The sequence below is a fragment of the Teleopsis dalmanni genome, chromosome 1, assembly GCF_002237135.1.
Source record: "Teleopsis dalmanni isolate 2A chromosome 1, ASM223713v2, whole genome shotgun sequence".
NCBI lineage: Eukaryota > Metazoa > Arthropoda > Insecta > Diptera > Diopsidae > Teleopsis > Teleopsis dalmanni.
This window is the reverse complement of record NC_051846.1, coordinates 184078143-184092083: the sequence shown is the minus strand read 5'-3', so window position 1 is coordinate 184092083 and position 13941 is coordinate 184078143. Positions and strand designations below refer to the sequence as shown.

Here is a 13941-nt window from a genome sequence, read left to right as displayed (position 1 = left end):
ACTATTCTAAATACTAATATTTCCTTTATTTTCCTTTTTATAGTATTATTTAATAAGTTTAACTTATATTTATATTTAAAAACGTCTTGAACTAATGTCTCAAATTAAAATATTCTTTTTAAATTTTTTTTAATGAATTTTTACTAAATGTTACTTAAAGTGCAGCATATAATAATTTTAAGTTTAATGTTTATAATTATCGGTGAAAGCAATAATGAAATTATAAAAAAATTATATTGTATTTAATTTATGTTTTAAATATGAAAATTATTTAAACGGTATGCGATTTAACTACTGTGAAGGTGAAGTTACTTTTACGTATGAAATATTTTCGCTTGCAGCATGAAAACGAAAAGATTTTGTTATAGAAAAACGAATGTGAATGAAAATAAAAATTGGATATTATATATAAAAAATATTTTATTATATATGTATTAATATATCAGTAAGAAATTATAAAGATATTAACTATATCGATAATAAATCGTAATGTATTATGAAAATCGCATAGCATTTTCTTTTGTATGTTATAGAGTATATTGTGTGAACTGTTCGAATTTATTTAATTTAATACGAGGGCGGTTTGATAAGTCAGTGACTTTTTGAATTTCCCGCGCAGTTACTCCAAATGCAACAGTGCTGCCGTCAGCTATAATCTACCAGTGGGAAACTTTCTAATTTTGAGCAAGCTACGTCGTTCAGTTGGTGTTTGATAGCCGTTCAAAGCAGACAACCTCATGAATTTTTAATAAAATGGCAAAAAGTAAATTACGTGTGCTGATTAAGCATTACTGGCCAAAATCCACGAATTGGGATACGAACTGCTACCCCATCCAGCATATTCTCCAGATTTAGCCCCATGCGACTATTTTCTGTTTCCAAACCTAAAGAAATGGCTGGGCGATAAGAGATTTGAATCGAATGAAGAAGTCATTACCGAAACAAACGCATATTTTGAGAGCTTGGGCAAAACCTATTACTTGGAGGGAATAAGAAAATTAGTATCCTGCAGTTGGACTAAATGTATCCAGCTAAAAGAAGATTATGTGGTGGTCTGGACGCAGATCGAAAATCAACAGAGCGTGGCTTAAAATGCCAACATAAAAGAGACCCTCCTCGAAGTAATGTGAAGGCGGTTCCGAAGGGGAATAAGTCTCGCTGAAGAGGGAGACTAATGTTAGGAAGTCGACCAAACCATTCCAACAAAAAAAAAAGTGATTATGTAGAAAAATAAAAAGTTTATTTTCCGCCCTCGTAATCTTTAGCCTACATTACAATCTCAATCATAGAATAGCCTCTCTAACTGAAAGAGAATAACACGTTTTGAATGAGGAAGCATATACTTGAGTGCAAATAATTTATCACGTCGATAACCAAATAATGGTTAATAGAAAACATTCTCAATGCCTTTTATTAAAGTTCTACAGCGTTCGCGGTTCTTTGCTCTACTGGTAGAATTAGCTAAGAACTCCATCATCCTTAGTATCCTATTCCTTTCACAACAGATTTGCAGGTTGTTGTTGTTGTAGCCAAAGAAATATTGATATTGTAAGGAATACGGAAGAAAGTACAGGTAGGGTTATCACGGAGGAAAAATGTTACCCTTTCGACTGGGGGCACCCATAATTTAATAAAACTATGAGTCGCAATACTCCACTATGTTGTAAACACATAAGGTAAGGAACAGCATAAGATAAAGCAAAACTTCTATAAAAAATATAACTAGAATTCTTATCTCAGCTTAAATCTGGTGGTTATCAAAGCCGTGCTAGTAGCGTTTTTGCCTTAATAGCCGAAAACATAGTTTTCTATAAATATGAACAGACAAATGTATATGAATAGGTCTACTCAACTTATCAATCTATTGTAGGTCTTAAAACTGTCTTTAATTTTTTCTTCACAAATGAGTTATCATAATGCTTCGAGACAAAAGTTCTCAGAATTATTGTTAATGTATCCTAATATGTAATTCATATACAGTTCCATAGAGAAGTAAAAGATGAAATATAGAAATAGAGCACAGATGACCCTAACAATCTGGTTCGCCAAATGATGGATAATCTAATAGGAACTAATCATCGTTGTCATATCATAATCATAGATAAATCTGGCAAGAAAAGTATAAACCCAATGTATTATGAAATCAGTAGATAATTAGAATGTCGGACTGCCTTTCGATCGACAAAAGTTAAGCTCTATAGGTTGCTCATTCTACAAGTACGTCTGTGTGACGCAGAAGCATGAACACTATCACAGAATAATAAAGCTGCACTGAAAGTTTTTGAAAGAAAATTTCTTTGTAAGATCTTTGTTCTTGTATGAGTTGGTGATGACTACCACATCCGAATGTACCACAAAACTATACCAGCTTCATCATAACATTGATTTCATTCAGTAAGTTAAGTTGCTAACTTCACTGGGTTGTTGATCTCGTAAGTATGGATGAAGATGCTTCAGCGAAAAACTTATTTAAAGCGATCATTGTAGAAAGTAGGCGTAGATTGGAACGTTTCTTCAGTGGAGTGATCAAGTTGAGAAAACCCACATTTGGCTTAACGTACGAGATTTTGGAAGGTGCGCACACAGTATTGGCATCTGACTAGAAGTGCTGAGTCAGGCCGACACTCAATAATAGGTTATTGTGAGCAATTAAGTAAGTAGGTAAGTAAATAGGATTGAGCTTATTATATTAAGGACTTGCATAGGGACTATGTTAAAGCTGTTAAATGAACGTTTTTATAAACTTGCTTAATATTAAACTTGTAAATTGTAATTTTAATATAAATTTAAAAAATATATATGTGTATAATGTATTTATATGTATATATATATAATATAAATGTTTATAATATATTTTCGTAACTACAAATCTGCAGTTTGACGGCATATATTTGGACTTAAAAATAGATAATAAGTTTGGCTGCAAATATAAAGCATTCCTTCCCTAATCCAATATTTCCGGTTATCATTTTTGAATAAATTTACATACATACATACATATATATGAGATTATTTCTTTTATCTTTGAACATATTTTAATACCTCAAATTATTTTGACTTAATCATTTTTAATTAAAATCAAGATATTAAAGCTCTATTGGCTCTGCTCTGCTATTGTGTATATGAAAGCTTTTATGCATTAATAATGAAGAAATTCCAGAAGAATTGAACCAAAACAAACTGAAAACAACAACCGAAGAGCAGTTAACGTCAAACGATTGGAGAGCAGACAACGAAAGTTACGGAGCTTGAGTTGCATTTTTGAGATTTTTCGCAATTAAAAGAAAGTTAAGCAGTTTTGGTTGGAAGCGTAGAAAAAAAATAAAAATAAATTAAATTTCATAAAATGGATTACACGGTAAGAAGCCAAATTTAACTCCAAAAATTTTACTTCAAATTAAAATTTGACATTAAATCTGAACGAATAAATTTATTGATTTTATTATTACCTCTTATAAATACGTGTAATGCGTCATCAACGCCACAGCCCGTTCCCACAGTTGTGCCCTCTACACCGTTTGATGTTTCAGCCGATAGTCAAGCTTTGCGCGGTGCGATGAAGGGATTTGGCACCGATGAGCAAGAAATCATTGACATTCTAACCGCGCGCACCAACAGTCAACGACAGCAAATACGTCAGCGCTATGAGGCTGAATTCGAACGCAACCTCATCGATGACTTAAAAAGTGAACTCGGAGGAAAGTTCGAAGATGTCATCGTGGCATTAATGACACCACCAGTCGAATATCTTTGCGAGCAATTACGTGCTGCAATGGATGGTGTTGGCACCAATGAAAGCACTCTGGTTGAAATATTATGTACCAAGTCCAATGAGGAAATGCATGAAATCGTAGCAGCGTATGAAGACAAATATGATCGTCCATTGGCTGAACAAATGTGCAGTGAAACGTCAGGATACTTCCGACGTTTGTTAACGCTGATTATTACTGGTGTGCGTGATCCAATTGGTGTTGTTGATGCTGACAAAGCAAAAAATTTAGCTTCAGAGCTATATGAAGCAGGAGAAGCTAAATTCGGTACTGATGAAGAGGTCTTTAATCGCATTATGGCACATTCCAGTTTTGCGCAATTACGTTTAATTTTTGAAGAATATAAAGAGCTATCGGGGCAGACAATCGAACAGGCTATAAAACATGAAATGGATGGTGAAATGCATGAAGCTATGATGGCCATAGGTGAGTACAAGTGATCTATTTAGAAATCTATTTAGAATTTCTCAAGTAATATAAAAAATCTTCTATTATATATAGTTGAATGTGTACAGTCTCCAGCTGCTTTCTTTGCAAATCGTCTATATAATGCTATGGATGGTATGGGTACTGATGATGAGACGTTGATGCGCATTATCGTATGTCGCTCGGAGATTGATTTGGGTACTATCAAGGATGAATTTGAACGTATCTACAATCGTACACTATTCAGTGCTGTTACTGTAAGTATATATTTTTTCTTTTATTTTTTGAATAAGTGCATTTTTATAGATTTAAATTTTCTTCCATTATTTAATATTTTCATATGTATTGTTGTTGGTGATTGTCACTTTTAATAGGATGTAAGTATTTGAAAAAAATGTATTCTATACTTTAGAACTTTTATTTTTACGATTATGCATATATAGTGCATTATTGACACTTTGATTAATTTGAAAAAGTCGGTATTATCTCATTTTAAAAAATTAAATTAAATAATGTTCTATGAGAAAAATGGAAAGAGATAGGGAAAGAGAAGAAAGAATATTACAGTATTTTTTTAAGTTTTAATATGTATTACAATTTTAACACTATTTAAAAGAAACCTCAACTGATATGCTCTCATTTTAACAACTTTATTAATAACAGTTATAATGACAAAAAAAAGAAAGAGACGAAGAGAGAAGAAAGAATATTACAGTACTTCGAAAATGTCTATGAGAAAAAGAGATGGAAAGAAAAAGACAATTAAGAATATTACAGTACAGTATTATTTTTACTCTTTAATTAATTTAAAGAAGTTGATGTTCTCTCATTTAAAAAACTTAAGAAATGTGTAAAAGAGCGGGAGACACATAGAAAGAATACTACAATACTTTAAAACTGTAAATTGTATAACAGTTTCCATATAGCCCTGTTGTGTTAGGTACCAGTTATTGGGTATAGGGTATACAACAAAATACCCTATAAAACCAGTTTTTGCTATTTTTATACCTTTACCCTTTAAAAGAGGCGTGATAGAACCCAAATATTTATTTAACCCTGCCGTCGGTCTGCTTCAGTTCAAAATAATCCCTCAGTGTTTGAGTTTTAAAATAAAGCTTTGCATACATATTTTTCGGGAGTGGATTTTTATCATATGTCGGATTGGCAGCAATCAGATCACTATATCCTAAGTACAGAAAATGACCCATTGTGATACGACGTATTAAACACTATCCGTACACAAGATCTAAAGAAACACACTAAATGTAAAAACCCCAAATATCTAGTGCGGACATAAGTTTCTATATTTTAAAACTAAGCTGCGCTGTTGAAATAAATTTTTTTTGCAAGATCTATATTTGAAATATCTACCAGTCTCATGAGCTCAAAGTTTTAAAACCTTGGTAAATTTAATGGTTTACTGCAGCACTTTGTGAATTATTGTGAATATTATAAGTAGGATAAATCCTGCAATCCTAAGGTATCCGGTTTTATTTATTTTTTATCTTCCTATGAAAACTTAACAGAAGTTTTGAGTAAGATCTTCTCATGAATAAGTAGTGACTATATGACACAGATCATAGATCTTCTAGTACTATATTGTAGGTTATTTGGCTTATGTTTTTTTAAATTTAATTAGAATTATTTGATTTACAATATTTTAAATTTACAAAATTTTAATTTAATGTTTTTGTTATTGATTTATAGAAGGAATGACTCATTACTAATGAGTAATGGATCGATTACTATACCTACAAAATAAATTTGTATCTATAGTGATTAAATATTAATTTAAATAAAATAAAACAAAATATAAAAAATTAAATTTAAATATTATAAATGCATAATAAAGATTTGCCTTATAAACAAATAATTCTAACCATTTAAAATAAGAGAATACGCAAATTTTAATTTATGTAATCTGAATATAGCAGATTGCCATACAGTTCGCAATAAAAATGCACTATATATGTAAGCAATATTCAATTAACAAAATTATATATATATATGATTGTATATAATAAATTATTTCATGGCATTGAATAATTAATTAATTTTTACACAAATTCATTTAAGCATCTAAATGTTCTAATATTATTTTTTTAATTTGTTTAGTAATAATTTATTTTTTTTCAGTCCGAGACTTCCGGAGACTATAAACGCGTATTAACAGCACTTCTAGGCGGTGCTTAAGTATATATGCAGTTAAGCATGCTAAACGTCTATGGAAAACCTATAGGTTCAGTGGCCTTTACAAATAAAAGAGATCGATTTTAAATAGAAAAATTTTATAAATTTTATGAAATGAAATATACATATATATGCACTGACATTATTAATAGTATTAAGCATTATTTGAAATAATTGCAATTGTTATTTGTTAAAAATAATTAAAAAAAATACAGGAATGGTAAAATGTTCAAAAAACTAAAAAATTGTTTTATATTACATTTCAATAAGAATAACTAAAAATTTTAAATACAAAAATAAACCAAATCACCAAACCTATAAATATGTGTATATATAATATTTCAATATTTTTTAATATTTAACAAACGAGTATTCAATCATAATAAAATAATAAATATAAAAATACTGAATTATAAAAAACTTTATATGTATGTAATATTTGTTATTTGTTACATATTATAATACGGAAAAAAATAATTTTAAATTACAAGGTTAAAATATTTTAAATACTACTCATTTAACACTTTAATTTAAGTGAAAACAAAATTTAAATAATATATAATATGTTTTTATTTTTTTTTTATAGAATTTTGCATTGATTTTGTTTTTATTGAGAGTCATGAATTATATTGCTTTTTTAAAAAGTTTTAATAACTAATTCATTTTATTTAATTCACAAATCTAGGTGTTATTATTTAAAAAATAATTTAGATGATTCTTTCATTTTAATGGGTAAGAAGTTTTCTATTTCGTTTGGTATGGTGTATAATGCTGGTGGTACCTGCAAAGAAAAAATAAAACATAAAATAAATTAATAGATTAATTTATTTATTTTATTAAATAATAGATAATTTTTGTTATTAGAGTTCTCAATAATATAATAATACAAATATATCAGTTTGGGTTTTTAGATAATGTAATTTTAATCGAAAATCAATGGTATTACTATTTATTATTATTGACTGCGTCTGAGTAAAAACGAGGCTACAGATATGAAAATTCGACACGACTTCCTTAACAGCAGACATACTTTCTCTTCAGTTAGGCTTTTTCTTCAGTTAGGCTCTACCCTACACTATTGGAAGCTCAAAACTCTTATGATCTATATATGGGCTTGCACACCAACCACGTAACGGGTTATTGTACTATTATTTTTATTTTAATATTTTTTTAATGTTCATTTCTTTGCCGAAAGTGACTCGTCTTATGACGAAAATAAGCTATTTAAAAGTTATAGAAAGGTTCTAATAGAAATAAAACCAATAATATTAATTACTTACACTTTTGAGTTCATCGTAAGTAGCTTCTCGTTTTGTGTATTCTTTAAATATATAATCATTTTCGATCTCATAATGAAACCGAGTATCATGCATTTTAATAAGTACATCATCGACACGTAAAAAGTGTCTCAATAAAATATAAAATCCTGATGGCATCACACGCTAAAAATAATAAATAAAATTTTATTAAAACGAAATTACCAACTAAAGTAGGGAAACATACAATTTTAACAGAGCATGAGGAAATGCCATGATCATGCAGTTCATCCTCATAAAGCGTTAAATCGTGATAGAAAAGTATTTTTTCACGTTGCATTAGTTTGAACTTATTCAATTGCTGAGTAGTTGGTTCAGTGCGAATTTTTTCATTCATTGTGCCTTGATATGTAGTTGTAAACGTCCAATCAAAAGGTTTAAACTTTTCTTCCATATGACAATTTGGCCTGTTTTCACAAATAAATTTATTAAATATTTTTTTTACTAACTCAGTGACATTACCTGCTTTCCTTCCATTCCTGGGCGCAAGCTACTTGCAGTGGCTGTTTGCCATTATCTACAAACCGTAAGGCTTCCATAGGATTAAAATCTAATAATGCACCATTTTGATGCAATAATGTTAGTCTGTTTTTATGAAAAACCATGTCAGGCAGATGAGGCAGTTCTAACGCATAGCTGTATGTGCATAATTCACATGGATCCTCACGTTCGCAAGTTTTATCTTTTCCATTTTTACACATGCTCTTTAATATGTGTGATTTCTCATATTCTATATTCCAACCTTCAAAGGCAAGGTTTTCCTTATCAACCGGCAAGTTTCTAACGACGATATCCTGAGTGTAAATAGCAAATTCCAATCATTACTCTTTAGATTTTTAACAAAAATTTACACTTACCTCCATCATGCTTGAAGTTTGCTTATTGTATATGAACACAACCAATCACAAAACCTTTATCTTTAATTATACAAAAAAGTATTTGGCAAATTTTGATATTTCAGATATTGACAATTTTGTGCAAAAAACAATTACGATATAAAGTGGTTACAAGGGTTGCCATCATACAATTTTTGTATTAACATAAAAATTTCATTATAAGTTTTGAAAAAAGGATATACTTATTGATAATTCTTTTTAAATTAATATTTAAATCAGTATTATTATAATTTTTTTAAGCTTTTAGTTTGACATTTATTTATACCTACTATTATTTAACATATTATTATATTGTTATATTATATTAAAACATTTCATCGCATTTATACGAATAAATGTATAGTATTTTGTGTTTATTCTAAAAAATCTATATAAAAATGTGTGAGTTAAAAAATTAAAACTCTTTATTTAGAAAATATTGCACAGAAACATTCTAATATAGCAATTATTAACGAGAATTATATATGTAAATAAAAAAAATTAAACCGAGAGTCAAACAGAATTTAAAACAAAAAGAAATTATAAACAAAAATGTGATATATTGCATTCAACAACTTCTATTCATAAATCGATTTTATTTAATAAAAACAGAAAGTGAAAAATATACAATAATGGATACGATTTAACTTCTAAACTTAGCTTCTAAACTACTTAAAAATCGCTTTTTTTAAACTTTTGATCTAGACGCTTCATTTTATAAATCCATTTAATTCGTTAAATAAAAAATGAGAATAGAAAGAAATAAACTGTATTCTTATAATTATATAATTCTTATAATTATATAGGAATAGATAGATAATTATATAGATGTGTTTGGCGGACAATGGTGTATACAAAAATTCAATAAAAATTTAATCAATTGTATTGTTTGATATTATATAAAAATTTAGTTTAGTAATTTTTATAAATTTTTCCATTTATTTATTTTTCTATTTATTTCTATTCGTTTTGAATATGTTGTTTATTTATTTTCTACGATTTTACTTTGAACAAAAAATGTATAGCTGGAATTCCATCAAAATTTAACTAGAAAATAATTTTATTTATTTTTTTTCTTTTGACGTGGCTGTAATATTCCAGATTTTGTTCGACTCGAAATATTTTGAGAATTTTTTTTTTCAACTCTATATATATACACTTATATAGCTAAAATTGTACATTGTATATATAGGCCTTAAAATTATACATTTTTTTGAAATTTACAACAAATAAAACGTTAATACTACGTTTACATTGTAACATTAACAGTAGATTAAATCAAACATCGAGATTAAAGTACTAATCTTTTGTTTAATCACAGATTTCCCATACAAAAGTTAATATCGTATTGATTGAGATTAATTTTAAATCTCCTTAGAAATTGTGATTATTTTTCTGTGCAACATTGCAAATGTCTTAATATCGTAGATTTTTTACGATATTAGAAGAGTTGGAAAAGAAATATCAAAATTTATTGAAAATTGAAAATACCGAAGTGAAGTATTATTAAATTTGTTTAATAATAGTTTTGTACATAATTATAACTAAAATTTGTTTATATTTTTGTTATAAAACCATTTATTCAATTCGTTTTATAAATTTTTTATACATAGTGTAACTGAATGTTTTATTCACAGAAATTAATCAAAAACATGAAACAAAACATAATAAGAGATATGCTAAAGTTATTCTCCAATGTATAATGTAAACGGTAGATAAAAACTGTAGATTAACTTAATCTCGTTCTCTTAGTCTCACAATGTAACTTTAAAATTGAAAATTAATTTTTATGTTTTATTATGCTTGGCTCTTACTTATTAAGTTTTTTCCGCATATAAGATAGATATGAAATTGAACAGAATATTCAATAGGGATAAAAACACAAAATATTCAATTATGTTCTTGTAATATTGAATCTCTGCACAAAAGTTGTGTATCATAGTTCAGATTTAACAAAAAAAATCAGTTTGTATTGAAAACAACCCTGCATTGACAAATATGACATAAAAACATCTGTTCAAGTTTCTTAGCTGTTTATTATTATTTGTCGTTAGTGTATTTTTTTGTGTTCATGATTATATTTTATATTATACTTATTTAGGCTATTCGAAAGCCGTTGAAAAAAATAATTAATATTTTATTTTTGAAAAATATATATAATACCCATAGTGCAATAATGTTGATATTAAGGAAATTAAGGTTAAAGTATATTTTAGAATTACGAAAAGCGGGTAAATATTGTATATTAATAATTTAAAGCATTATAGCCTCACATTATTAATTGTAGTAAGCCTTAAAACACATGCGATCCGCTGTTTATCATCTACTAAACTAACACCTGAGACACAAGTGGCCACTCCACTGATAATTAATGAAACTTATGGACAACCAACATCTACAACACATCCGCATTTAATCAATGAGGGTCAACTAGTTCCTGGCGTTTGTGTGGAAGAGTTTCGAGAACGAAGATCAAGGCTTATGGGTGGTTTACAAAAGTTTGCAAAGGAGAATCCGACAAATGAAAATGAGCCATCTAAAAATCACTTAGTAAGTAAATTTAAAAAAAATATATAATTCTGCAATAACTTTATTATTTTTTTTTATAAAGGTAATAATACCATCAGCCTGTAAGAAGTTTATGAGTGACAAAATACCCTATGTTTTTCGTCAAAATTCTGACTTTTATTATTTGTCTGGATGCTTGGAACCAGACACAGTGTTGATGATAAGCATAAATGAGCAAGCACTAGTGAAATCCACACTATTTATGAGACCAAAAGATAAACATGCCGAACTCTGGGATGGTCCACGAACTGGTATCAATAATGCACTTGATATGTTTGGCGTCGAAGAAGCATATCCATCGAATGAATTCAAAAAAATTCTCAGCAGCCGTTTGAAAGATGAGAAACCCGTACTTTGGTATGATGCAGCACGTGCAGATCTTGTTCAAATAACAAAAGACGTTAATGACTTAACGGAAAATACAATACCAGTTAAGACGCCAGTCGAATTTATACAAAGTATGCGTCTCTTTAAATCAATAGCAGAGCAAGCACTAATGAGACAGACATGTCAAATAGCATCGGAAGCGATAAATGAAGTGATACGTGAAGCACGTCCGGGTCATTCAGAGCATCATATTTTCGCTATGGTTGATTATAAATGTAGAATGCGTAATGCCAACTATTTAGCATATCCGCCGGTTGTTGCGAGCGGTAATAACGCAACCACTATTCATTATATAAATAATACACAATTAACAAAGAGTGGTGATCTTGTATTACTCGATGCTGGCTGCGAATATGGTGGTTATACTAGTGATATAACGCGCACTTGGCCAATTAATGGAACATTTAGAGATGAACAAAAAGTCCTATATGAAGTGCTGCAACAAATTCAAAAGGAACTTATAGGTATATTGAGTTAAATGTAATTTATTTTGGTGGTCTCTTTTATCGTACTTTTACTTACTCATTACACTTATAAATAAGTTAAGCATATCGTTAATTTTAATTAAATAAGATTATTAAATTATATTTAGTAAATTATATTTAAAGTTTTAAGAATTATTAAAACCAGTTTTAACTATATTACGCTAGCTAAAAACTACAGCAACACAGTTTCCTGCACTTTAATGTTTATAAATAATTTAAGTCATTTTAACATTCCAAAAATTTTAATTAATTAAGACAGTAGTTTTTATTTAAATTTTAAATAATTATTAAAAAAGTTTTATCTATATATTGTTAGCTAAAAACTAGGACAATATATTTTCCCGCACCTCAATGGGACCCATGTTCTAATTTGAATTGCATATGCTAGGATCAAATAGATTGCTGTAACTCGGATACTTATATTGTTATTGATTCCTTGCGGTCAGTATAATTCTGACAGAAATACGAGCGCATACAGAGACCAATTCAAGGAACGGGGGTTTGAAAACTTTTCATATAAAGACATTTTTTGAATAATTCATTATATGTAGTTTAAAATAGTCTGAAATATTTAAAGGTGGGTTTCAACCGCTGCAGGGAAAGTCTTAGTTTTACTTGTCTATTGCCAAAGTGTGGCCCAAAATGTAAGCGCATTCTATCTTAGAACTGATCTATATTAGAAAATATATTTAATTATAATATATTGATGTATGGCAATAATCTGTAACTGTTTGCTCTTATAGCATGACATAACTAACTATAAAAAAAAATTAATATTATTTAATTCCGCTTAATTTCTTTTATAATAAATATAAAAACAATATTCTTATAATACTTAGTTATAGATTTGCAAATGTATATTTATATTTTTACTTTATATATACATTCATGAGCATATATTAATAAGAAATATATTTTCTATATGATTTTAGCAACAATACAAAATGAAGGTGGCGAAACGTTAGACAATTTATTTGAGCTTATGTGTATAAAAATGGGAAAATACATGCAAGAAATCGGTCTTATACCGAAATATATAAGCACAAGTGATGAATTAGCGAAAGTAAGTATCTTTTCATATATAAATTAACTTCAGCATTTCATCATAATTCTAAATACTTATTAGGAAGGATATAAATTCTGTCCACATCATGTATCCCATTACCTAGGTATGGATGTTCATGATACACCATTAATGCCACGTACATTACGTATATTACCTGGCATGGTGTTCACAATTGAACCTGGAATATATATTGCACATGATCGAATTGATGTACCAAAAGAGTTCCGTGGCATTGGTCTACGTATTGAAGATGACGTACTCATAACTGCAAATAAGAGCGTTGAAGTCTTAACAAGTAGTTGTATTAAAGATCGATCCGATATTGAATTATTGTTTAAAGCCAAATCCTAATATGTAAAAAAGAGATAATGATTGTGTTCATAAAAAAAATAATTCAACACAAAATGAAATATTTTGCAAAATAAAAAAATATATTCACATAGCAATAAACTGCGTTTACACTATGTTTAATCTTATATTACTAGGTTTATATAAAAATAAATTAAAGTAAATTTTAGTAACAAATAACAAACTTCACTTAAATAAAATTAAAACTACGTTAATTCAGTTTCTCTGGCATTAATTCCATTTCTATGTACATAGACTTCTACGTCACCCGTAAAAATCACTAGTTAGCAAAAATACATTAAAATATATAATAATTTTGTTTCATTAATTTACAAAAATAATATATAATTTTATAAAAAAATATATAAATAATATATTTACATTTTAAAGACATAATACATTGTCATACTGTCAAATTGCCGTATTACAAAGACAATTTACATATTAATTTTATATTATATTTGCTTGTAATTAATTTTTATATAAACATTAGGAAAATAATATATAATA

General features: G+C 28.2%; 3 protein-coding genes across 4 annotated transcripts; 2 read left to right on the top strand and 1 right to left on the bottom strand.

Moving 5' to 3' along the window:
* The first annotated feature begins 3195 nt into the window (after positions 1 to 3195).
* LOC119670643 (annexin B10) lies at positions 3196 to 6539 on the top strand. 2 transcript variants are annotated; one of them, XM_038080984.1, is made up of 5 exons: positions 3196 to 3358; positions 3488 to 4196; positions 4272 to 4453; positions 4571 to 4573; positions 6333 to 6539. In XM_038080984.1, the coding sequence occupies exons 1-5, from the start codon at positions 3347 to 3349 to the stop codon at positions 6387 to 6389; spliced, it is 963 nt and encodes a 320-aa protein (XP_037936912.1). In that variant the 5' UTR covers positions 3196 to 3346; the 3' UTR covers positions 6390 to 6539. The 2 variants fall into 2 exon arrangements, with proteins under 2 accessions (XP_037936912.1, XP_037936913.1); XM_038080985.1 differs by lacking the exon at positions 4571 to 4573.
* A 443-nt stretch (positions 6540 to 6982) lies between these two features.
* On the bottom strand, positions 6983 to 8745 carry LOC119671942 (TIP41-like protein). Its single transcript, XM_038082842.1, has 5 exons — positions 8560 to 8745; positions 8165 to 8496; positions 7890 to 8109; positions 7667 to 7828; positions 6983 to 7167 (listed from the first exon to the last, which is right to left on the bottom strand). The coding sequence occupies exons 1-5, from the start codon at positions 8566 to 8568 to the stop codon at positions 7078 to 7080; spliced, it is 813 nt and encodes a 270-aa protein (XP_037938770.1). The 5' UTR covers positions 8569 to 8745; the 3' UTR covers positions 6983 to 7077.
* Positions 8746 to 10673: 1928 nt separating this feature from the next.
* On the top strand, positions 10674 to 13511 carry LOC119670642 (xaa-Pro aminopeptidase 3). The gene is made up of 5 exons (XM_038080983.1): positions 10674 to 10808; positions 10865 to 11127; positions 11189 to 11996; positions 12950 to 13080; positions 13144 to 13511. The coding sequence occupies exons 1-5, from the start codon at positions 10754 to 10756 to the stop codon at positions 13432 to 13434; spliced, it is 1548 nt and encodes a 515-aa protein (XP_037936911.1). The 5' UTR covers positions 10674 to 10753; the 3' UTR covers positions 13435 to 13511.
* Positions 13512 to 13941: the final 430 nt, after the last annotated feature.

Coding starts and splice junctions, on each gene's coding strand:
- LOC119670643 (XM_038080984.1), top strand. Junction 4,197..4,271: donor TGAAGCTATGATGGCCATAG/GTGAGTACAAGT, acceptor TATTATATATAG/TTGAATGTGTACAGTCTCCA.
- LOC119671942 (XM_038082842.1), bottom strand. Junction 8,110..8,164: donor CAGGAATGGAAGGAAAGCAG/GTAATGTCACTG, acceptor TTGTGAAAACAG/GCCAAATTGTCATATGGAAG. Junction 7,829..7,889: donor CCTCATGCTCTGTTAAAATT/GTATGTTTCCCT, acceptor TATTATTTTTAG/CGTGTGATGCCATCAGGATT.
- LOC119670642 (XM_038080983.1), top strand. CDS start 10,754: ATGTTGATATTAAGGAAATTAAGGTTAAAGTATATTTTAGAATTACGA. Junction 10,809..10,864: donor TTTAGAATTACGAAAAGCGG/GTAAATATTGTA, acceptor TATTAATTGTAG/TAAGCCTTAAAACACATGCG. Junction 11,997..12,949: donor AATTCAAAAGGAACTTATAG/GTATATTGAGTT, acceptor ATATGATTTTAG/CAACAATACAAAATGAAGGT.